General features: G+C 35.1%; 1 protein-coding gene across 1 annotated transcript in view; it reads left to right on the top strand.

Moving 5' to 3' along the window:
- LOC145285859 (cadherin-87A-like) overlaps positions 1-27,544 on the top strand; it is a 212,310-nt gene that overhangs the window by 105,425 nt on the left and 79,341 nt on the right. The window contains exons 22-26 of the mRNA XM_080134300.1: positions 3,840-3,970; positions 11,097-11,241; positions 15,813-16,043; positions 22,862-23,022; positions 27,043-27,189. Coding sequence (XP_079990426.1) covers positions 3,840-3,970; positions 11,097-11,241; positions 15,813-16,043; positions 22,862-23,022; positions 27,043-27,189 — 815 coding nt within the window. The remainder of the gene's footprint in view (positions 1-3,839; positions 3,971-11,096; positions 11,242-15,812; positions 16,044-22,861; positions 23,023-27,042; positions 27,190-27,544) is intronic.

Genomic DNA, 27,544 nt, shown 5'->3' on the forward strand with positions numbered 1-27,544 from the left:
AAAGTTTCCTATAAAGAGTTTGAATGCAAAATGTGATAAAGTTCATTTTCAGTATTGTTGTTCCCCATGTTTTGTCATCTTCTACCTATAATATAAATCTCAAAAATCTGTTATTGCGACACACGATCAACACTGACAAAATTGATATTGTTTGAAAGCTCCGTCTCTCGGCCGAACAATATCGAAAAATTGACCAAAAACATTAATTTTTTCACCGTCAACTAGGCCGTTTTTTACAAGGAGGGGTCAGTTTTTTCGTCGATACTTTTGCAAAGTCATCATACGCTTTGCAATAACTAAGGTTAATTTGAACGGCGGCGATATCGTATGTTACGTTGGGGACGACGACTAAACCGTTTGCTTTTTTGTTTCACTTCCTTTTCCTCTTAGCATTACAAGTTTGAGCCTGCCTACTTACTAAGTTTTTTTTTGCGCTCGCATGGGTACTCGCTGCTATTTAAATTTATTATAGGGTGTTGGTTAATTTTGTTGTTGTTTGAAACATGTTTTTAGGGCTCCATTGTTCAATACCCTTACCATAAAACCTCTTCACATCCGGGCAAAGCCAGTTACCCTCGCTAGTACTATTATATAATTACGCAATGAACTGGCATAAGTATTATAACCATGTAAAGACATGTTTTTTATTGCATTTCAACCCCAAATAAGTCACAGTCACTTTGATGTAAGGGGCTACTATCTGGAATATAATTTGCAGGAATACTATATAAGGAGTGAAGCAGCAAGATGGCTGTTCACATTATACTTGAACATTTGCATGTCAGTATAGTAGAGAAGCAGGAACCCGGAAGAGAATTCCAAAATATAGCAGCCCTAGGGAAGAACATATTAGAGTAGAAGGCTTTCTGGCATCTGGGGATCTCTGCTGTGTAGGGGTGGGATTTTGCTGCTTGTCGGGTCTGTTAGGGGTATTTACGTCAAAGGAGTACAAAGACTTGTAGTTCGTAGGAGCACCTACTATTAAAATATTTGTAAAACAGGCAGGCGATGCAACATTTTGTCAAAGGGAGAGAGATTGAAGTCTAGCTGACAGTGCAGGACCTATTAGGTTGGTGACTCTATTTTCAATCCTGTTTAAGAAAGAAAGAAAGAGAGAGAGAGAGGGAGAGAGAGAGAGAGAGAGATTAGTAGCAGATGCATCAGCCCAAATATGGCAACAATACTCCATGCATGGGCGAATGGTGGCCTTGTAGAGATATAGGAAACTATCAATCATAAGTAACTTTCTAGCATGGTAGAGAGAGCCCACCTACTTTGCAGCAGCTTTGGCAATGCCCTCAATGTATTTGTTCCAACTCATGTCTCCTGTGAACGTTAAGCTGAGGAGTTTGAACAAATTACCTTCGGGTAATGCATCATAAGCCATAGTAACCGATATCTAATTATTATGTGCTCAATTCTTATAAAAAGTAAGTTAACTTATAAAATGCGAGTAGCTGTGTTGTTTTCATTTCTGAAAGGAGGGAAATAGAGAGATGACTAGTGAATCTATTTGTCTATTCACAGTGATTTGCACGTCATTATTCTACCGCACTCCCAAATCATTTTTAATATAGTGTTTTATCCAACTAAGTTTTGCTTTCTTTTCTATACATATGATGATGTTCGTTCATCGTTTTCGATGAAGACCACAAACATCGCTGGTTTGTAATTGACTAGGTTTAATGGGTCTGCAGATGATTCTCAGGACAATGTGGGTTTGGTTGGTTGGTTGTTTTTTTTTTACGGCATATCAACCCTTTTCAGGTTATTTAATGCCGAATCCAGTGATTTTGAAGGAAAAATTTTTTAATAGAATATATTTGTTTTTTTTTTTCAAGTCGGTTTCTATTTAGACTATAGTTGGGACCCTAACAGGTACTACCACTCCGGGTCAGAGTAGACCTGGGAGCAATGGCAATTAAAGGGTGGCTCCACACTTATCAAAGCCCGCAAGCTGGGGTCTCACCACCGGATATAGTTTAAGGTCATATCCAGGACCACAATGTAGGTTTGAAAGGAGGGAACCTATGGTCAGTAACTGTTGTTGAGGTTCGTGACTTGCAGAGTGTTCGTTACCTCCTCTTCTCATCTAAACCATGTGTCTCTGCTTCAATGGAGCCTCTGTTTATCGAACCATGCCACTCACATCTGTTTTTTGCTAGCGCCTCCCACAGTTCGGTACATATGCCTAAGGCTTTGAGGGACACCTTTGGATTATTTTTGAAATGTTTCTTCTGGCTGCCTACATGCATTTTTCCATTCGTTGAACCTGGGACATACTAAATTGCTTGAGCGTCTTATGTTTAACTTCTTAAAATGAAATAATTATGCGAAATGTACTGCAAAGTCTGCCACAAAAAAAGGTAGCCTCCTTCTATCAGTCTAGAAAACTTCTCCTGCCTGCTATTATCCTATATCTCTATAAAGTCACTGTTTGGCCATGCATGGAACAGGGATGTGTCGCAGTATGTGTTGCTTGTTTGATGACGTAAATTTATGAAAATAAATTATTTATCTATTTGTTTATATATACAATTGTAGAGATTATTTCAAACAAAAAAGAATATTTATACATTTTTTAAAGACAATAGCTCTTGATGAAAAATGCATAAGACATGTGTGTGTTGTTCATCTCTGCTGATCAGGTGTGAACTCAAATTAAATATTTTGTTTTAAGTTGTTACCGAGGTGATTCATGATTGTAGAGTTTGTTTGTTCATGATTTTGCATTGTTTGGGCTTACCTCGATAAAGCTGGATAGTATGCGAAAGTTTGTTTCATTACCAAATCAGTTTGCATGTGTAAAACACACTTGGCACATGTGGCACACGTTGTCCTAGTCGTGTACCACTCCGGGAAAAATAAAAGAGAGAGAGAGAGAGAGAAAGAGAGAGAGAGAGAGAGAGAGAAAGAGAAAGAGAAAGAGAGAGAAAGTTGATATCGCCACCTATCAACTGAAACACGCAACAAGGACGATAATCGTATATGTCTCGAAACTGAAAGTGTTTTGCATTGTATCCATGTATTCGCTATGTGCGAAACTCAGACTTATGTGTCTCCACAAGGATACCTGAAAGATTTTCTACTTTAATAGTTTCTTTCCTCAAACTGCTTACTTTTCTGATTCCCTTTCTGCTCCCTGTTTTCCTCAGTCATACCAACATGCAGGAATTTAAATATAATGCAACAACCATCTTGCTAACTAACTCACCATCCAGGTTTACTTCTATCTGATCCCTATAATAGTCGCCCCTTATGCCTGAGTTATTAATCCTTGTTTTTAACTTAACTCTGGTGATCTGACGGTAATCGGTTTATCAATATAATTTTTTTCGTACTCACGTTCACCCCTAACAAAGAATATTGCTACTATTTGGAACTATGTCTAGGAAAGATTAACAGTGTTGCATCTGTGTGTCTGTTTTACAATTATTTTAATGGAATGTGCTCTGATGAACTCATTGCACTTGTGCCCCTCTCAACTTACATATTCTAGACAAATCCGCTTAGCAACAAAATCACGCCCCTTCATTGTTGACGTCCCTAAATACCAGAAAGCTTTCTACTCTAATAGTTTCTTGCCTTGAACAGTTAGACTTTAGAATTCTCTTCTTGCGGCCTGCTTCCCTGACTGTACTCATATGCAGGAGTTTAAATGTAATGTAAACCAACATCTTGTTAATCTTTCTTAGGCATGGTTGCAACTAGTAACCCCTTACATCTAAGTGGCGACATAATTTGTTTAGGGTGGACGTAAGTAGAAATAGTAAAAATAATAAATGAAAAAAAAAAAAATGATTTTATTATCTTTGACATGTTAACTTTTTTCCCCCCAGTAACTGCTCCAAATACCTCCATTCTAAAAGTAACCGCCACCGATAACGATGCTGACAGCGAACTGGAATATTCTATAAATGAATACAGTATGCGGGCGACTAAATCTGATGGCCAGACATTTCTATACACCGTAAGTATTTATTCGTTTAATATAATAATCTTATTATTATTACATCTGGTACAACCGTTGTCACTAGGGCTATGACAACAGGATATTTTTTTTTCATTGTTTTGACTCTCGAGTACATATCTGCTTCCCTCCGGACTACAACTTGGATGTCTTCAAGTCCAATGTTAACAAATTCCTAATGAACCGCCCCCTTTTCATCAAATCTCCACACTAACGTAATGTACTTGCAATAACCCTTACTTATCCCTGAGTGGCTTCCGGGCCTTGATAAGTGGTGATCACTGTGTAAAAAAAACAAAAAAAAACGGTCCTGGATATAACCTTAAACTATATCCAATGGTGAGGCCCCAGCTTGTGGGCTTTGGGGAGTGTGGAGCCACTCTTTAATTGCCATTGCTTCCAGGTCCACTCTGATCCGGAGTGGTAGTAACTGTTAGGGTCCCAACTATGGGTTAAGTAGAAACCGACTTGAAAAAGAAAAAAACAAATATATTCTATTAAAAAACTATTCTTCAAAATCACTGGATTCGGCATTAAATAACCTGAAAAGGGTTGATATGCCGTAAAACAAAAACAATCAACCAACCAACATATCAGACACAGTTAGACACAATTAATCAACCGAGAACCACGTCACTCTATATAAAAGCATATAAGATATCAACAGATACATACTTAAAGAGTCAAAACAATGAAAAGAATATGCTGTTGTCCTAGCCCTAGTTATCACCTATTACTCCCTCTGAAAACCTGGGGTTGACAAGTTCGAGTTCAGTGCTTTCCACTGAAACACTTTCATGAATCCCATGTCTGACCCGGTGTCAAACCTCCCAGAGAGGATGTAAATAAATACTCCCCATCTTAAATCATTTACTCCCAGACACAAAGAAGCGATTTGATATTTATCCAATGTGGCTAAAGTTTTTCTGTTTGAGTTTTAATTTTAAACCTAACATTTCAGATATTAATATAATAAAAAAAAATATAGTTTTTAATTGTTTGAAAGTTAAAAAAAAAATCAAATCATATTTGTTATGCTCGAACTGTGTTCATTACACTTTAAAACTCTCTCGAACCGCTACGCCGTCTGGTACCATCACATAGGAACAAACAAACAAAAATAAATAAATCCGATTCGGCTTTTTCTGTTATAGCAAAAGGCATTTATTACTGGTACTTTCCAAACAATGTCAGCTTCTTGCTCTTTTTTTCAATTTTTACTGTTTATTTCATCTGCCATGAGATAAAAAAAAAAAACTTTGCCGTCTCGACACCAGCTTAAAAGTCGATCTGTCGAGGTGCATCTCTCCAAAGATCTTCTAATGGAGGTATTTACAAACTTTGGCAGTGTAAAGACCTTCTGCCAACAGGGTTAATATTGTGTAAAGTTGTATGTTATTCCACGTATGCTTCTAGAAACGTATTTTCCGGTTGTCTTCTTGGGTTTTCTTCAACATATATGCTGATCTTTTGTCTGTCCTCGTAGGATATATATGACATTATACATAGCGTTAGGTATAGTTATGGGAAATATGGTATACGACATTAGACATAGCGTTAGGTATAGTTTTAATAAATCCCAATAATTGTTCAATTATATAACACACACACACATGTTGACTTAATTTAATCACATAAAATTAATATACAAAAGTATAAATTTATGCGTAAATTTTAAGTATTTACTACAACAGTGCTCAATACGTAGGTAGAGCTAGATAGTAAGTTATAAAATATATATAGCACTTAAGCTACACAGAATATTCCGTGTTTCATCCACGCTAGGATTCATCAGGCTTATGCATAAGCCTGATGAATCCTAGCGCGGATGAAATGCGGAATATTCTGTGTAGCTTAAGTGCCATATATATTTTATAACTTACTATATATATATATATATATATATATATATATATATATATATATATATATATATACTAGCCGGCCGACTGGTATTGCCTGGTCGTAAAATATGCATAATATTATGTTTTCATTTATACGGAAACTAAGACATATGCATCTAAGTATTATGTTTTATTTTTTCTAAACAGTTCACTTTGTGTAAGTGAAAAAAAAAAAATCTCGAGCTGAGATCGAAACCAGTGCCTAAACGCAGTGAGTCAAGTTTGATAACCAGTAGGCCAGCTGGCGATCTTGTAAAGTAGTCCTTTATACCATACTCTATCAAAAACCCCTGTCAAGAGATTCACTAATCCTGTGTGATATAACAGTTAGTGCAGGTGTTACCTTCCTGTTGTGGCCCTGGGAAAGAGTCATAAAGAAAGACTCGAATAACGAGCTTAGGTAGAAAAGAGTATATTGTGAAAGAAAGTGAATACAAAGAAAAGATTGTCTGGATTTTCCGACTGTTAGTTAGATAGTCTGTAGTCTCACGCTGTGTCACAACATTTCTGTAGACCATGATATTTCAAAGCTTATATATATATATATATACTAGCAGGGTGACCCGACGTTGTGCGGGATGTTTGACACTACCATATTTTTATTGTCATCGAAATCGGTGAAATCGCCCATCTTTCAATTAAATCGATTGATTGCCTGCTCTCGGTGGTGTATGAGGAGGAAACTTCACATGCCTCTCGCAGTGACTTAGTCCACAATGCATTTTAGTCCATTGTATAAAACTTTATATATAATAACTTGAATTAAAGTTTAAAATGCAAAAGTCAAGTATCATGCTTCAGTTGTGTTCTAAACAGAAACATTAATACAATTTCTACTTTCTGTAAACATTATATATATATATATGACAACACAAAAATCATACAACGGGAAAATAATGTAAAAAAATTAAAGATTTTGAAGCGTCGTATATTAGAACTCTTCAACCTAATATAAATGACATTGCATTTCAAAAAAGTAGTAACGTTCTGAAATGTCTTGCGTAGTCCGTGTTGGACGGACTTCGTACATGGTGTCTAAGAACTTGCTGGTTTTAACACTCGAATTTTTAATCGACTTTTATTCTTAATCGACTTTTATTTTAACTCATCACTGACTATATATATTTTAGTTTTCATTTTCAATCCTCATTTTCGCAATCCTGTATTTTTAACACCTGATGATGATTCATGGACGAATCGAAAGCGCTCGTAACAGCAACATGTATGGATCCTTTATTAATATTTTTGATTTTGAAACAAAAAAGACAATACGAAAAATTGAAAAATTAAAAAAAAGAATAAGAAAAAAAGTCTCCGTTGTATTTAATAATATTTGCTTGAATATATATATATATATATATATATATATATATATATATATATAGTCATCCACATACAGTACTGTTTCACTGTTTCACAGCTTATCAGTGCGGCTAGACAGGCAACTACCTCAAGCCAGGATTGAAACCCGACCGTTGGTACGGCAGTCAAGGTTCCTAACCATTACGCTATTGGCGGCTGCTTGAACGAGTAGTGAGTTTAACAATGTTTTGACATCGTCCGAAATACCTCTGCTCGATTTGTTTACACAAAGAGCGTCGCTTATATGCTAATGGTAATTCGTGTTTCACTTCTCAATATGCTCAACTCAAGATGAGGAGCATTATAGTCATCCACATACAGTACTGTTTCGCTGTTTCACAGCTCATCAGTGCGGCTAGACAGGCAACTACCTCAAGCCAGGATTGAAACCCGACCGTTTATATATATATTGTTTACAGAAAGTTTAGATGAGATAAGTCATCGGTACCGTCAGTTTCAAACCGGATAATTAGGGACCGTTTTAGATACTTATATTAAGTTCTCTTCAGCCAATACTAATCCTTACAAATTTATTAACCAAGAGGGTACAGAAGTAGTCACAAAGTAAGGCATAGAATACAGAGTTAATAGGTTAGCAAAGAAAAATGTTTTCATAACTTTAAAAGTCCATAAGGAAAATTTTAATAATAAGCAAACCTGCAGACTAATAATAATAAAAAAGGATGAGTGTTTGCTGAAAAGAGCTTGATATGGATATCTAAAACGGTCCCTAGTTATCGGGTTTGAAACCGACGGTACCGATGACTTATCTCATCTAACTTTCTGCAAACAAAACATAAATAATACGCTTTTATTTTTTGATTTTGACTGATAATGAAGCACTCTGCTGGACTTTCCCCCCCATCAAAAAAAAGATAACTACTTATATATATATATATATATATATATATATACTCATCCACATACAGTACTGTTTCGCTGTTTCACAGCTCATCAGTGTGGCTAGACGGGCAACTGCCTCAAGCCAGGATCAAAACCCGACCGCCCAAATGACAGTTTTATAAAATAGTCATCCATATAGGAACCTATTCGTGACCACACACACACACACACACACACACACACACACACACACACACACACACACACACACACACACACACACACATTCAGCTTTATATTATATATATATATATATCATAGAAAACTGATCACATATAATGATAGAAGATGTATCGAGACACAGGGATGGGTATGTTTGATCTGGCATAATGATGATTCATTAAAATTGTGGGGTCTGCGTATGCGCCTGATCCACAAAGTATGGAAATAAAAAATTTAAAAATTAAAAAAAAAAACCTCTACAAGTGTTTTTGATATAGATGTACATACTAATACTTTGATAAGTATGTTTTAACTTAAATTGGGATGGTATAATAAAATTGTGGGGTCTGCATTCGCGCCTGGCCTCCATAGAATGGAAATAGGTACAAACTTTAATAAAAACTTTTCATATCTATCTGCGTAAGTATACTTTGATAATTATGTTTCAGTTTGAAGAAATATGGTATAATAAAATTATTGGGTGCTCGTTCGTGCCTGACCTCCATAGAATGGAAATATGTCACAAAGTTTAACAAGGTTTTTTAATATAGATCAAGAGAATATTGTGATAAGTGTTTCAGTGTGAACATGTATGGTATAATAAATTATGGGGTTAATCTATTTTATTTTTATTTTCATCATATTTTGATTTGGTTTTGATACCCCCAAATTCGAAGCTATCTCTTTACAACCCTTCGTTTTCATAACCTATCATACTTTCATAAATCAGAGCCCATTTTCTGTAGGCTGTTTTTGAACCCAGTCAACGACGGGTACTTTTGCTAGTATATATATATATATATATATATATATATATATATATATATATATATATATATATATATATATATATATATATATATATATATAAACCCCAGAAACAGTATTTTATGGTAAACAACTGATGATCTTTTAAAAAATAAATTATTACTTGTATTATAGTGAATTCGAGAAAGCAAGTTGATGCAGGGATTGCAGGTGATTGAATGACTTACTGACTAAATGGTTTTCTAACGAGTGATAAAAATATTTTTGTTTTTATATAGTTTTAAAGGTTAAAAACTTCCAAGACTATATATATATATATATATATATATATATATATATATATATATATATATATATATATATATACACTTGTGCCCGATATTATTCATACCCCCCCTGGAAAATTGAGTTTATTAGGTGTAACTTTGTAAGAATTTATTGTTTACGTCCATATTGATACATATTCTTAATAAACCTCTTCTTATCATTTTCGTCATTTTAAAATCTCGGGATACTTGTAATAAAAGAAATATACAGCTATTTATAAAATCTGCAATGTTCAAAAATAATCATACCCCCTTATTTTTTCAGTATTAATCGAGTTTCTGACTGTTTGTTTCCTGTTAGATTCTTATTTTGAATGCTTTTATACAACCTTTGATTAATTTCATTTCGTTTTTTGCATTTTTCAGAAATTAAAATTATATCAACTGAAAACCAATAAAAGAATAAAAATTATTAGAATGGGGAAGAAAAAAGAGCTTAGTAATGATCTTAGGACTAAAATTGTGAATTCACATAAGGATGGTTTAGGTTACAAGTCAATTTCCAAGAAATTTGAGGTCCCTACAGCAACAATACAGAGCATCATCAAAAAATTCCAGAGCCACCACACAACAAACAACTTGATTGGTAGAGGAAGGAAAAGGAAACTGTCTGCTAGAGCCACCAGGAATATTGTAAGAAGTGTTAATGCAAATCCAACCACCACTACTTAGGACATTTTAGAAAATCTGGAGTCGTCTGGCATAAAAATATCAAGGCAAACATTGCAAAGGACTCTGCATGAAAATGGTCTGAAAGGAAGAAGACCAAGAAGGACTCCATTGCACACCGGAAACACCTTGCAGCACGTCTAAAGTTTGCTAGGACCCATGTGAATTCTCCAGAGTCCGTTTTCTCAAGTATTTTGTGGACTGACGAAACAAAAATTGAATTGTTTGGCCATATGGATGCTTCTTATGTTTGGAGGAAGAAAGGAGAAGCTTACAACCCAAAGAACACCATACCCACGGTGAAACATGGTGGTGGTAGCCTAATTTTTGGGGGCTCCTTTTCGGCTAGTGGTCCAGGTAGTTTGGTCAAGATAGATGGAACCATGAAGAAGGAGCAATATTTGGAGATACTCCAGAAAAAACATTAGACAGGATGCGGAGAAGCTCCATTTAGGACAAAACTGGGTCCTTCAACAGGAAAATGATCCAAAACATACTGCCAAAATAGTCAAGAAATGGTTTGAGGATAATCAAATCAATGTTTTGGAATGGCCTAGCCAGAGTCCCGACCTGAACCCTATCAAAAACTTCTGGCACATATTGAAAACTGAGGTTAAAAAGCGGAAACCTAGAAATTTGAGGGATTTGGAGAACTACTGCATTGAAGAATGGTCAAAAATCAGTGTTGATGCTTGTAAAAACCTTGTTGATAAATATCCAAAACGGTTACAGGCAGTTATTTAGAATAAAGGGCATGCTATTGACTATTAGTAAGAGAGGTATGAATAATTTTGAACTAGTCCCATTATTGTTTTTCTTTGTATAATGTTTCAAACTTGCATAATTTATTTATTTGTTGAGTTTAAATTAAATGCTTATGCTTGATTAATTGTTTGAAATCCCTTTAATATTGTCTACCTTCTGGTTTGAGCAATATTCTTATAGAAATCTCAAAGATCCGAGGGGTATGAATAATATCGGGCACAAGTGTATATATATATATATATATATATACTCGTCCCTTTCTTTCAGGGCGCCTTCAGCATAGACTCAAGAACTGGCGAAATTAAAACTAAGATAAAACTTTCTCAGAGCTATACTCCTCGCATCAACTTTGAAGTCCTTGTCCGTGATTTAAAGGCCGACCCTTCGAGTAGTCAGACCCAAATTGGTAGAGGTAAGTAACTCATAATCATGTTTAAACTTGCATCTATTTTGCATTGACAGAAAGACTGGCATCAGACTCTAAATATAAATGTAGAAGATGTCCACTTGACTGCCGAACTCCAACTGAAGAATTCGCAAGGCGTATGTTCCATAAAATGTCGCCAATCCTGACACTGTGAATGATCTGTCTCACTCTCGGGTATATAGCAGCTGTGTTAGGAGCATGGTGGTGTATGGGGGGGGGGATGAGTCCTCACTCATCCGCCTACAGTTTTAAAACAAAGCAAAGAACAGATGAATATGAAATGTTCCTATTTACTTGCTTTCCCATGAGGGCGGAGTTAGACACAAGGCCGGTTTTTAATGCGGGGGGGGGGGGGGGGGAAAAATCCAGCTCTCCCAAAAGGGCACTCTGGATAGGAACAAAAATAAAAATTGTTTTAGTCATGAAGGATTTCTACTCCACTGACCGATGATAGAAAAGGTGAAGTGTACCATCAGAACAGATACTAAACTGAGATCTTGGCCCGAAGAGGATTATGTTCCACAAAATGTCGCCAATGATAAAACTGTGAATTACCCCTCTCACGATCGGATACATAGCAGCCGCATTAGGAGCATGATGGTGTATGGGGGATATTCGTCACTTATCCGCCTTCTGAGCAAAGAACAAATGAATTTGAAATATTGTGTCAGATTCGACCCAGCATATCACTATATATAGTGACGTTGAATATATGGAAGCTTGATGAACTGTCGTCTATGTTGGTTTGACCACGTGGAGAGGGCAACTCATGGATAAGAAATGTAGGTCCTGGATATGACCTTAAACTATATCCGATGGTAAGGCTCCAATTTGTGAGCTTTGGGGAGTGTGGAGCCACCCTTTAATCGCCATTGCTCCCAGGTCCACTCTGACCTGGAGTGGTAGTACCTGTTGGGATCCCAACTATGGGTTAAATAGAAACTGACTTGAAAAAAAAAAAAAAAAATAAATAAATTCTAACAAAATATTTTCTTCAAAATCACTGGATTCGGCATTAAATAACCTGAAAAAGGTTGATATGCCGTAAAACAAAAACAACCAACCAAAATAAAAAATGTAGAAACTGTGGCTTGTGGAAGGTTGCAGATAAGCAAGCAATTCAAAACAAATTTACTTTCAAAAGGTCATTGAATCAACAGTTCATGTAATAACATTACTTTCATGTTAAAAATTCATTTACAACAAATGCAATTTGCTCGTGTATAATACGAAGCTTATTTATTTATTTGCGAACTGTTATCCACATTTTCATAGTTGCTGTTGTTTCATCACGTTTCGGCCAACTCTTCTTTTGGCCTTCTTCAGGTGGTTAACCATGACGGGATAGGAATGCTGAGTCTCTTAACTGCATCCTCAGTAATTACTGCCTTCCATAGTTGTCGTTGCCTCACCAAGTTTTGACCAACTATTCCTGTAGCCTGCTTTGGGTAAGATTGAAACTGCTATCTTCAGACAATGTTCACCTGGAACCGTAGAGATTCAACACCTCTACCCACTGCCTCACAGGCTCTGAAGAAGGCCAAAGGAATAATTGGCCGAAATGTGGTGAAATAACAACAAGTATGAAGATGAGGATAACAGTCTGCAAATAAATTTAAAAAATATACAAATTACTTATCTCAAAGGATTCCAATATAATATATATATATATATATATATATATATATATATATATATATAAAGCTTATATATATATATATATATATATATATATATATATAAAGCTTATATATATATATATATATATATATATATATATATAAAGCTTATATATATATATATAAAGCTTATATATATATATATATATAAAGCTTATATATATATATATAAAGCTTATATATATATATATATATAAAGCTTATATATATATATATATATATATATATATATATATATAAAGCTTATATATATATATATATATATATAAAGCTTATATATATATATATATATATATATATATATATATATATATATATATATATATATATATATATATATATAAAGCTTATTCAAGTTAAATGACAAGAATTTATATATCTCTTGGATTGGATAGGTATACTCACTTAACACAGACCTAAAACTGAGGTGAAGTTGGACAGTGACCTTCTCAAAGTGGTGGCTTTCTTTTATTTAGAGGATGTGTTGAGTGCTGAAGGCGATTGCTGTGTTATGAGCATGAGTGTTCGCCCCATAGTCAGTACTCACTCGCCTATCATCAGCATAATTACAGAGCGATGATCAGACGGATATGCATCAGATCAAACCCTGCATATCAGCTCTGATACCTTGTTGGTGAGCCTGAATAGCAAAGCTTGATGAATTCCTGATGCTCAGTCAGCTACCTTGGTTCAATCGTGTTGATAAGAAAGTGTCTGTTTGATAAGAAAATACAGACATCTTGAGGTAGAGGGTTTTCAGTTCTCTTCCACTGCAAGAACTTTGACACCACGGTCCCAAAAGTGTGATTGAGAAGTCAGCGCCCACAAGGAGAGGCTTTCTAACCTGCCAAAGGTGCCTGGGCAGCCCCGTCGACATTCCCCGATAACAGTGTCACAGGAAATTAGCAATAAACTAAACCTATCTCAAAGAGAGAAGGTAAAGCCTGGGAGGGTGGACAACCTAGAACTGCATAGAACCAGCATTACACCGCAATCAACAAAGACCAGATTATTACAGACATGCTCTAATCCCTGTTGATTTTGGGGGCCGATGATAAAAATCCGTTGAGGTGGAGTAACCAGGGGAAAGTTGGACGAGCCCAAAAACTTGAATGCAAACCATCAACAAAGATCTTAAACAAAACTTGCAGACTGTCAGAAAATGTCAGAAAATGTCAGCCGCATAATTCGAAGCCTAACCCCTGACCAACGGAAATAAGAATTATAAAATGTGATGATTATTTTTGCTTTTATCCCTTCTGCCCATAACCATTATTATTGTTGTTATTATTACTATTAGTGAGACGTGTGGAAATTCCACAGCAGACTCTTTCATATGTAATATTTTGATGTTGGCATTCTGTGGATGTTCAGCATAAATGGAGATGCCCTGATATTATTGTAGATTTTTCGTTAAAACTGCAAGAGTATATATTTAAGTTAGCAGGGACGCCCAGCGTAGCTCGGTCGTAAAATACAAGCGAATATTATATTTAAATTTATGCAGATTTCGTATATATTATTATAGAGTTAACGTTCTATCGATTCTTATATATTATAAAGTTGTGATTTCAAAAATAAAAGAATATATCGATATGACTTGGATGAATTAGCTGGAATCGAAACCAAAACCAAAACTTATCTAGAAAAAAAAATGTATGGATATATGTATATATAATTTGAGTTCCTTCAGCTAAAATCGAAACTGAAACCAAAATTATGAAGAATTCTTGATAAAATTATTTATCAAAATAAAAAGTAGATGATTTGAGTGCATCAGCTATAATCGAAACCGAAACCAAAACTTATGAAGAATTCTTGGTAAAATTATTTATTACAAGAAATGGAAGGTCATAACAATTAAACGACAGTCACTCGGTAGCAAAAAGATGTAAGCATGATACACAAAATAACACACACGCTATCGTATTAATATTATTATTATTATTTATTTATTTATTTTTTCTAGTTATTATCATTATTATTTTATTATTATTATTATTATTATTATTATTATTATTATTATTATTATTATTTCTATGTTATTATTATTATTATTATTATTATTACTATTATTATCATTTTCTAGTTATTATCATTATTTTATTATTATTATTATTATTATTATTATTTCTATGTTATTATTACTATTATTATTATTATTACTATTATTATTTTCTAGTTATTATCATTATTATTTTATTATTATTATTATTATTATTTCTATGTTATTATTATTATTTCTATGTTATTATTATTATTATTACTAATATTATTATTATTATTATTTTCTAGTTATTATCATTATTATTATTATTATTGTTATTATTATTATTTCTATGTTATTATTATTATTTCTATGTTATTATTATTATTATTACTAATATTATTATTATTATTATTTTCTAGTTATTATCATTATTATTATTATTATTGTTATTATTGTTGCTATTGTTATTATTTTTGTTGTTGTTATAATTATTATTTTCTTCTTATTATTATTTTCATTGTTACTATTATTATTATTATAATTTGCTTCTTCTTCTTCTTCTTCTCCTTCTTCTTCTTCTTCTTCTTCTTCTTGTTCTTTTTATTATTCTTCTTATTATTATTTTCATTGTTACTATTATTATTATTATTATTATAATTTGCTTCTTCTTCTTCTTCTTCTCCTTCTTCTTCTTCTTCTCCTTCTTCTTCTTCTTCTTCTTCTTCTTCTTCTTCTTCTTGTTCTTTTTATTATTCTTCTTATTATTATTACTATAATAGTAAATTGTGTAAGTACTGCTCATGTTGGGAATTCAATTCTTATTTTTGCCATCAACCCTTTGTATCCATAAAGATGATCAAGTTTTGCTGTTTTTGTTTTCTTTTCAGCTCGTGTCTACGTCATCATCCATGCTTCAAAGAGAGAAATGCCATATTTCATCCCGGAGGATATCGGGCAGGGCAAGAAGATTTACAAGCTCACACTGCCAGAAGATAAAAATGAAGGTCTTCGGATTACTCGCTTGCAAGCTATGGACCCAATTACGGGGAGAATAGTCACTAATTACCGTTTAGTGCCAGACAGTACGACCAGAGGATTTTTTAATATCACGAATGATGGTATGTATCCGATATTCGAAAGTGATCAGCTGTTTGATGGTTGATTAGTTGGTTTTGTAATATAGAGGGATTTTGAAACGGCACCACAATGGGGATATGTTCTATTCCCGTGGGGATTGTGTATATATTCTGTACATATATACACATGTATGTAACGAGTGTCTTATTGAATGTGCGTCTGTTTGTCATACATGTATCTAATTGTGATCGCCTAGTTTTCAAAATGTCACAAAACAACTTATCCGGTATACAAGGGGCGTGCAATAAGTAATTCCCCTGACCCACTTCCCATAGCAGTAGAGCGACGAAACTTAGCACAGTTATTAGTCTTTCTCTACATAGCAACCACCCAGAGTTATGCATTTCTCCCATCGTGGAGACCATTTTTGTAGAACACCCCAGGTTGGTCCTCAAACCACGACGTGACTTCAGAAATCAAGGCTGCATCACCTGGGAAACGTTTTCCTTTCAAAAACAACTTCATGGCTGGGAAGTGGTGAAAGTCAGAGGGTGCAAGGTGAGGAGAGTAGGGAGGATGGGGAAGGATTTCATAACCACATGCCCGTGCTTCTGATTTGGCGACATGTGAGTTGTGGACTGGAGTGTTTTCCTGCAGGAGGAGAGTACCTTTGCTGATCTTGCCCCACCTCTGATTTTGATAGCTTCCCTTAATTTCCTCAAAAGTGAAGCATATTAGGCTCCTGTAATTGTGGTACCCTTTGCCAGGAAATCTGTCATCACTACTCCATCCTGGTCCCAGAAGACTGTGAGCATGACCTTGCCAGTGGAGGGCGGCACCCTTGCCTTCTTTGGAGGTGGTGTGTCCAAGTGCTTCCACTGCATTGACTGGGCTTTGGTCTCTGCATCATAGTGATGGACCCAGGTTTCATCTTGTGTAATCAGTCTTTTGAAAAACTTTGATTCATCTTTTTGGCATATCTCCAAATTCATCCTCGAGCACTCGACGCGTTCTTGCTTATGGAATGGTGTGAGCAACCTGGGAGTCCATCTGGAAGACACCTTATGCATATGAAAATGGTCATGAATGATAGTTTCCACAGACTCTATACTAATCTTGACATCTTGGGCTATTTGGCAAATAGTAATGCGCTGATCTTCCAAAATGACAGCCTCAACTTGATGGACAGATGCCTCATCAATGGCAGAAGGGGGGTTGACCAGGTCTGGGAGCTGTTTCCACAGACTTCCGGCCATATTTGAATTCACGATGCCAGCGTTATACAAGGTCATATGATGGGGCATTATCACCATAAGTTTCTTTCATTTCATCCAAAGTCTCATGTGGTGTGTGTCCTTTCAAATACAAAAACCGGATCACTGCTCGACATTCAACAGGCTCCATTTCACACCTGACTCAGTTCAAACACCTGTAAAACAGAAACCACAATTAGTTCAGAGCTTTAATTTGCATATAACCCGTAGAGATATAAATCAATAAATCATTGCACATGCAAAATTTCAGCTAGATCAGACAACTGGAAGTGGGTCAGGGGCATTACTTATTGCATGCCCTTCGTATGTTTACATATAATGACAGAAAAGGGATGGAATAAATATCTTTGTCTTTTGCCAGACAAAGGAAGACATACCTTCAACTACATGGAATGAATACCATTCTATGGGCTTACAACATTTGGCCAATTAGTGAACACACTTAGCCTATCTTTGATTTTGTTGGACGGAAAGCTGTAATGAAATTTCTACCACAAACAACAGATTTCAGGTTTCTTCTCGGCAACCTATATTCCAGACAGTTGTTCCTATCTTGTGCTGGTTGAACCCTGATACAGTCCTCTCTACATATTACTTTTCGATCTTTCCCCTGCTGGATGCCATCCTGTCTGTCGACCATCTCTCTCGGCCGCCTGTTACAAACTCTACTAACTTTCTAAGGTGTCTCTAAACTTTAACCCTTATCATCGAGTGGCCTCTTGACCCTGGTAAGTGATGACTGCTATGTAAAATAACAAAAAAAAAAACATTTGGCTAATTAAGGAACACACTTGGCCCATTTTTGATCTTGTTAGACGGAAAGTTGCAACGAAAATGCTACTACGAACAATAGACCTCGGGTATCTTTTCGACAACCTTTATTCCAGAATGTTGAACGCTGATACAGTCCTGTTTACATCTTAATAATCGTCTTGCCCCTGCTGGATGCCATCCCGTCTGTTAATTTTCTGTCTTGGTCGCCCGTTACAGACTGCATACTAACTTTGTAAGGTGTCTCAACTCGTTACATCACGTATCTATGTAACCAAAGATCCTTGCCTGGTCTTTTGTCATGTATCTTTGTTTATTAAAACCAAACATTCCAATCCGATATTATTAAGCATCCTTCTAAGCATTTTATTATTTTACATATTTCTGGCTTTACTTTTTTCTACATTAAATTCTAGTCCTATTTCTAAATATTCTTCCGCTATCAAAGCACTAGCGATTACTTGCGAATTCCAAACTGTCTATCATGAACACGATATTCATGGGATCTGATATGCTCTCCGTCCCAACATTACAAGTGTAAACCAAGCAAACTGGACTATTTCAGCGATGACAACTCTACAACTTTGCATGCAGGATTTTATTTCTATAACATTGTCACCAGTTCAAATGTCAATCACTCACCCCTCTACCATTCATTCGACGTTGCCCGGCCATAATATAATAGTTTAATCATGTGATATAGAAAGATTTGAAGTTAGATTTCAGTTGTGGTTAAGGAATCCATATAGTTTGAAATGCATTGCATGAATAGAAATGATATGATAATGACACAATGGTTATGTAATATGAGTCTTAAAATAGGCTTAGATCTGATGACCTCAGAGGAAAATTAAATCTAGACAATGTAGAGAAGTTTATGCAAAACAGGAGCTTTCGTTAGTTTGGTCATGTTTAAATAGTGGATGAGAACTCTTGGGTTAGTAAAAGTAGAATAATTGAGGTCTCAGGGTCAATTTGCAGGCGTAGGCTAAGGAGAACATGGGGGTGGGGAGTGATAAAGATGGGCGAGAGAAAGAGGGACAAATAAAGACTGGGCCAGAGATAGGTTTGTTTGGAAATCAGTTTCTAAAAGTCGTCCAACAAATTACAGCATATAAACCAGAGAATTAATCGAGTACGATTTTATTTACTCACGTTCACCCCCCCCCCAACAAGACATATAGCCACTTGGACGTAAGGGGCTACTATTTGGAACCATGCCTCGAAAAGATTAACAAGGTGTTGGTTTACGTTACATTTCAGTATTTGTATATCATTACAGTCAGGGAAGCAGGTAGCAGGAAAGGAATTCCAAAGTCTAGCGGTTCGAGGGAAGAAACTATTAGAGTAGAAAGCTTTCTGGCCTTTAGAGACTTCAAGGATTAGAGCTTAGTTGACAAAGTGGGACCTATTAGATTGAATACACTTTTTTTTTTTTTTACAGTGATCACCACTTATCAAGGCCCGGAAGCCACTCAGGGATAAGGGTTATTGCAAGTACATTACGTTAGTGTGGAGATTTGATGGAGTGTTTACTTAAGGGGGCGGTTCATTAGGAATTTGTTAACATTAGACTTGAAGACATCCAAGTTGTAGTCCGGAGGGAAGCAGGCAGACGGAACAGAGTTCCACAGGCGTGCAGTTCTAAGAAAGAAGCTTTGTTCATGGAATCCGCGTTTTGATTTAGGCACAGATATAGAGTGGGGGAAATTTTTCACAGTGAATTCAGCTAGACGGGTGTTTTTCGTGAAAGATTGGCGAGGGGGGACCAGAGATTGGAGTTCAGACGAGCACCTGCCATGAAAATAACGATAAAACAAGGATAGGCTCGCAACGTCTCTTCTGTGAGAGAGGGGTTGCAGGGTAGAGAAAAGGGCATCCCCCACTAAGCCACGAAGTCTATTTTGTACTCTGTCAAGGCATGATAGGCTGTTTTTGGCAGCTCCTGCCCAGATATGGCAACAGTATTCCATCCTTGGACGTAGCAGTAAAGACTAGTGGTAGATGCAATGATGATGATGATGATGACGACGACGACGACGACGATGATGATGATGATGATGATAAAGGTGCGCCAACTTTCATGTGTTTTTCGGAGTAAAATCATATTTCTAAAACAGATGTCATCAGAGGATCACATATAATTACAAACACACTATTGCTATGGAGAGGAATGGAGCGGTGGGACCCATCATGTGGGACTTTTTAAACAATCTTGATCTATAAATAGGCCATACGGGGGACCATTGTCAATAGACTTGGCTTCACTGCAATCGCTCTATCACAGATGTGATGTTGCTAGTCTCAGTTTTTTCCGCAAACTAGCGGGACCTGCCATATGTAATATATTGCTGCTGGGCATTCTGTGAACGTTTAGCATGAATTATATTATTGTAGCCCTTTTGTTAAAGCTGTTAGAACTGTAAAAGTTTTTATATAAGTAATCTGGTTAATCTAGTGTCAAAATATATTTGGTCATTATGGTTTATCTCCGATATCCTTAAAGGAGTCTTGACATATTTCCATTGTATGGATACCTAGCGGAAAGGAAAACCCCACGATATCATTATACCAGACAGAGTAGATACTATCTTTGGATCCTAACCAGAAGACCAAGAAGGTATATTTTAGTTTCACATACGGCCCACAAGCGAAATCATTTTTTTAATTTAATTAATTAATTTTCTTTTTTTACATTGCATCTTCGGTGATCGGGAGATCCTATATATTAAAAAGGAGGATAGAAAGTGATAACTAGGGCTATGACAAGAGAATATTCTTTTCATTATTTTGACTCTCGAGTATATATAACTTAATATCTTATATGTTTTTAGATAGAGTAATGTGGTTCTCGATTGATTAACTGTGTCGGATATATACTCGAGAGTCAAAACAACGAAAAGAATATTCTCTTGTCATAGCTCTAGTCGTAACATAGTACGAACATTAAATTAGCATATCTAAATACTAATTCTATCCTCCTTTTTAATAAATAGGATCTCCCGATCGAATAATTTATAATCTGAAAACCATGACACACGTATGTACGTTAAAGGTAGTATGGCATTAATATATAGATACTATTATTGCATGTGTTCCTCAGAATTGTCTGATCTATTCCCTGCTTCCTTTGTTCTAGCTCGTTTGACTCATTGGTCTAGTGGTCTTCAACAATTCTCATTTAATATAGCTTCCTTTTCCAGTAGCTTCTTTTCAAGGACTGCCAGGTTGTGGAACTCTCTGCCTGCTCACTGTTTTCCTTCTACGTACAATCTTGGTCTTTTCAAGACTAGGGTCAATAGACGTCTCCTGTTTTTGCAATAATAAGCTTTCGTTCTTGTTAGCTCCTTACATCAAGTGGCTTCATGCCTTGTCTGGGGTGATTTCCGACTTCCAACCTGCCAATTCAGCAGGGTATCCAATGAAACTTTGTGATATTTGCTAATATTGGTTTTACAAAAATAATATTATTATATAAGATATATTTTCTCCATGATAAATTCGTTGTTTCAGTGCAAATTCAAAATCTATATTTAGTAAGCCAATTCAACGCAGATTAAAAAAAATCAAAAATCAAACATTTATTTGTATTCTTTGGATTCATCGGACAACTGTTCCCATCTTGAGTGTGATTTTCCCAACGTTTCGGTCGATGTAACCGCCGAACTTCTTCAGTGCAAATTCAAAATCTATATTTAGTAAGCCAATTCAACGCAGATTAAAAAAAATCAAAAATCAAACATTTATTTGTATTCTTTGGATTCATCGGACAACTGTTCCCATCTTGAGTGTGATTTTCCCAACGTTTCGGTCGATGTAACCGCCGAACTTCTTCAGGTGTATTTTGTCGAATCCGAGTTCGACAAGATACACGTGAAGAAGGGCGGGGGTTACATCGGCCGAAACGTTGTGAAAATCACACTCAAGAGGAGAACAGTAGTCCGATGAATTCAAAGAATACGAATAACCAACTCTTAAAAATTCAGAAACCAAACATTTGTTTATAAATCTGCGTTGAATTGGCTTACTAAATCTACACTTTAAATTTGCACTTAAACAACGCTTTTATCACAGGGAAAACATAGCTTCATATAACTTTCATCACCCGACTACGCGAATCTCCCGATCTGGACATTTAAAATCACCATCGAGTTTTGCACTTTTTTTTAGTGTAATCATGCCACGACGGATAAAAAAGATGTAAAAAAAACATGTGTCTATGCTGATGAAGACGTTATTACATCGAAAATTCGATTTATAAACAAATAAATGTTTTTTTTTATTTTAAAAACATCTGCATTGAATTGGCTTACTAAACTTACATTTAGAATTTTATTATTTGTTATTATTTAATGCATAAATATTTTTATTATAAACAAAATGAAAAAAAATATTTTTATTATAAACAAAATGAAAAAAAATATTTTTATTATAAACAAAATGAAAAAAAAATATTTTTATTATAAACAAAATGAAAAAAAATATTTTTATTATAAACAAAATGAAAAAAAATATTTTTATTATAAACAAAATGACAAAAAAATATTTTTATTATAAACAAAATGAAAAAAAATATTTTTATTATAAACAAAATGAAAAAAATTTTTTTTATTATAAACAAAATGAAAAAAAATATTTTTATTATAAACAAAATGAAAATTCAAAAAGAATGATGAAGCTGTATGTTGTTTCATGAATTTTAAAGATTAAAATTATTATTTTTTATTTTGATTGCACACTTTAAAACACTTTTGTTTGCATATTAATTAAAATAAAAACATACAGAGTCTTAAACTTTTTCTGTTGTTGTTTAGGCTACGTTTATTTGATGAAGAAACTTGATTACGAAACATTGAACTCGAATCCTCTGACGTTTGAAATCCTCGCCATTTCTGACCAAGCACGAACATCAACAGCAGAAATGCAAATTACAGTATTGGATGTGAATGATAATGCGCCCAAATTTGACAGTATCGTAAGTAATAACATGTAATTTTGTCCAATTAAATTGTCTTTTCGGTCGATGTAACCACCGAACTTCTTCAGAATCCGAGTTCAACAAGATACACCTGAAGAAGATCGGAGGTTACATCGACCGAAACGTTTTGAAAATCACACTCAAGATGAGAACAGTTGTCCGATGAATCCAAAGAATACGAATAACTGTTGTGTCTGTATCAATAACAACACGAACGCAGAAAGCAAAGGTAAAACAAATATATTAAGACGAAAATATAATACATATTTACAAAGGTGCAGTTGTACTGCAGTTGGAAGATTGTCTGGCAGAGGGCGTATTAAAGTCTTTCATGGAGCAACCGGCACATGCGTCTTGCCTATCCGGCGTTCGAACACAGATCCCCGGTCTTGCTGACTTGATACCTTTATCTATATCTTGTTCACCCACGTATGCTAATTAGTGGGCGTCTCCACAACAATAACCAACCCTCAAAAATTCAGAGACGAAACATTTGTTTATAAATCTGCGTTGAAGTGGCTTACTAAATCTACACTTTAAATTTGCACTTAAACAACACTTTTATCACAGAGAAAACATAGCTTCGTATAACTTTCAACACCCGACTACGCGAATCTCCCGATCTGGACATTTAAAATCACCATCGAGTTTTGCTTTTTTTTTTTTTTTAGTGTAATCATGCCACGAGGGATAAAAAAGATGTTAAGAAATAAAAATTTACGAAATTTTTGAGATGGGGATTGATTATTCGTATTATCAGGTTTGAAAATCCAAATTTAAAATTCTGATTCTCTAAACCTAATATTATGTTTAAATATTATTTATACCGTTTTTGTATTGATTGTTAGTTTCACTCAAATATACAAGTGTGAATTACTTAGGACTTTTACCCAGTCATGGCTGACGGAACGAAGGCATGCTGCCTCCATGGATTTAATAAAGGGTTGCGTTCGAAATTCCATGTAGATTTCCAGGTTCAACAGAAAGATCCCTGAGTTCGACAAGCTACATCTGAAGATGGTCGGAGGATACATCAGCCAATATGTTGTGAAAATAACACTCAAGATGAGAACAGTTATCTGAACAATCCGAATAATGCGAGAAATCAAAGTATTATATAACCTATTTCAACTCTGTGATATGAAATAATTAGCTTTACCAGTTTGCTATTGTAAAGTTCACCACGTATGATACTTGAAACATTTTTGGTATTAATATTATCACGTGAAGAAGTTAAGAATATCTTCACCATCCATTATATCAAGGGCAAATGTCTGTTTTTCTGTCCAGATAAAACTTGAAAAAGACTAAACAGACACCCACAAAGTTGGCACTTTTTAATAGGAGTAACCCTAGATGTATAATATATAACATTTAGATACCCCCCCCCCAGAGATTCATTATTTGGGGATCAAATGGCCATTTCTATAATTTAATATTAGAAAGACATACACCCATCTTTTGATATTATTATGCAGTTGAATATATAGGTTGAGAAGGGTCCGCACAGTCTTGATTTCATTGATATATAGATAAATAATTGCTATCTACTTTTTACTATCTATTATTTATAATTAACCGTTCCCATATTGTGTTATGAAATAATCTACAAAAATTGTTAACCGGTTAGTTCATAAAACGGTTTAAACTTAACTGATTATTTAAACATATTTTTCTCTACGATAATCCCAAAATGTCGTGAATCATTAATGATAATCATTTCTGCTATTGAACCGTAGTTGCTAGACTTTTCCACCATGTTTTAGTTATGAATATTCATTTTATCGCTATTCAATGATATGAGGCGACACTTTGCTGATCGTCTCATCAGTAGATTATAGTTGCTGAATGGTATTTACAGTGTTTCTATTGCCACAATTCCTTTTTACAGCATAATTTTGATGAAGAAATTCTAGTTGTGTTTTACATTAAATTATATATAACTTTCATTAAATTATATTTAATTTTCGTCAACATATTTAAAACTTTCATTTAATTATTTTTAACTTTCATTAAATCATTTTTAAATTTCATTAACTTATAATTAACTTTCGTCAAAATATTTAAAACTTTCATTTGATTATTTTTAATTTTCATTAAATCATTTTTAACTTTCATTAAATTATAATTAATTTTCGTCAAAATATTTTAAACTTTCATTTAATTATTTTTTTAATCATTTTTAACTTTCATTCAATTATATTTACTTGTTATAGATTATATTTATTTTTCATTTAATTCTTGTTAAATTGTTGTTAAATTTTTAACTATCTTTGATCTATTACTTGAAGAGGTTTGCTATTTGTCGGAAGTCGGAACTATACTCCTATTAATTGTACCATTATACTATCTTTGCCGCTTCTGCATTTATCAACCCGCGATTTCCACAAAGTTACTCGGGTGTTCCCGGCAGATGACGGGAAGAACCGGAAAAAGTCGATATTTTCTGGATATCAAGACGTTTTTTTTACAATGTATTACTTATTAAATTTCAGTGGTCGTCACCATTCTTAACATGGGGATTTTTTTTTTAACAATTTGTTTTTTTTGTTGTTTTTTTTTGTAATAAGGCTCATCCAGCCATTTCTGGTTATTCCCGTCATCTGCCGGGCACACCCAAATAACTTTGTAGAAATCACGGGTCGATAAATGCAGAACCGCCCTATCTATTCATGGAAGAGAATTGTAGCATATATTTTGCTATTATTATATCCTCACAGGCATTCTCTCCTTCTTTGGGAGAGGGGAATGTAGTACATGTCCATATGTTATTATAGCATCATCCTAGGTTTTACCTCCTCTTTGGCGAGGGGGTAGAAGTGTAGTATATCTTCATTTGTCATGGTACCATCGGAGAGGAGGAGGTTCTACTGTGATTATAATACAATCCTCCCAAGCATTCTCTTCTTCTTTTGAATGGAGTAGTATAGAATATGTTCGCTTGGTAGGATACAATTTTTTTTTTAATTTTTTTATTACATTTTCCCCCCAAACAAGGCAAATTGCCACTTTGGTGTAGGGGGCTACTATCAGGGGCAACAACTACTGGGGTACTATGTAGGGATTTGGGCAGCAAGGTGTCGGTTCACGTTACACTTGAACTTCTGCACGTCAGTACTGTTGGGGAAGCAGGGATCTGGAATGGAATTCCAGAGTCTAGCGGTTCTGGGGAAGAAACTATTGGAGTAAAAAGATCTTTTACATCTAGGGATCTCTACAGTGTGGGGGTGGGATTTAGCAGCCTGTCGGGTTTGTCGAGGGTGCTCACGTCGTGGGGGCACAAGTGATTGCAGTTCGTCAGAGCATTCGCCACTAAAATACTTGTAGAAAAGGCAGAGGGATGCAACATTTCGTCGATGGGACAGAGGCTGAAGCTTAGATAACAGTTTAGGGCCTATCAGGTGTGCGACTCTCTTTTGAACCTTGTCAAGGAGCGAGAGACTAGTAGCAGATGCACCAGCCCAGATGTGACAGCAATACTCCATACATGGGCGAATGGTGGCCTTATAGAGGTACAGGATACTTTCGGGTGCTAGTAGTTTTCTAGCACGGTAGAGAGAGCCCACCTTTCTTGCAGCGGCCCTGGCAATGCCTCCAATGTAATTGTTCCAACTCATGTTTCCTGTGAACGTTAGGCCATCTTTGGAAGTAGTAAGTGTAGTACCTGTTCTTTTGTCATGAGAACATGACCTCTTTTATTAGTGGATAATGTAATATATGTTTATATGCCCTACTGTTATAAGACCATCCACACAAGCATTACCCCCTCCTTTGAAGATAGTGTAGTATATCTTCGTTTCTCATAATACTAACAACCCAGGCATTGCCTTCTATTTTGGGGAGATAGTGTATCATACATTTATTCATTACGATACCATACATTATTTCCTCTTTTTCTTGTGTGTGGGGAGAGGGTAGTGTATCATTTTCCCAGGCATTACTTTCTCCTTTTTGATATAGTAGCAGAACTAGTAACATTAATTAAAATTAATTTGAATTCTCTTTCTCTTGTTTCAGGCTTATGTGTTTAATGTGAGTGAAAGTGAGAGATATCCCGAAACGGTTGGATATGTGAAAGCAACTGATAATGATTCCGGCGACTACAACAGAATTTCGTATTCCATTGAAGGATTGGGGCATCAAGACTTTTGGATGTTTCCAACTGTGAGTTAATCAAAGCAGATACTTTTTTTACTTGGTACTTATATACAGGATGGAATGATAAAATTGTCGTCCTAGAAAAGACGACATAATTCCATTTCCGTTTGATAAAAAACTGGCTTTCCCTTTTGTTGCAGACCATCTACTAGTTGGCTAGTTGTGTATAAATCCCAAGAGCAATAGAAGCCTTCCATCATGTCACAAAAGTCACACAATGTTCAGAGAGCAACATCAGTGATGTGCCACTGTACAACTCATGCTCTCTACTGATCCAAGTTATGACAACAGGACCATAGCCAGCACCCTCAAAATATATTGCTGTATTGCCATGAATAACAGAAACGAGCCCAAGGTGATG

The sequence above is a fragment of the Euprymna scolopes genome, chromosome 10, assembly GCF_053919585.1.
Source record: "Euprymna scolopes isolate OS-2025 chromosome 10, ASM5391958v1, whole genome shotgun sequence".
Taxonomy (NCBI): Eukaryota; Metazoa; Mollusca; class Cephalopoda; order Sepiida; family Sepiolidae; genus Euprymna; species Euprymna scolopes.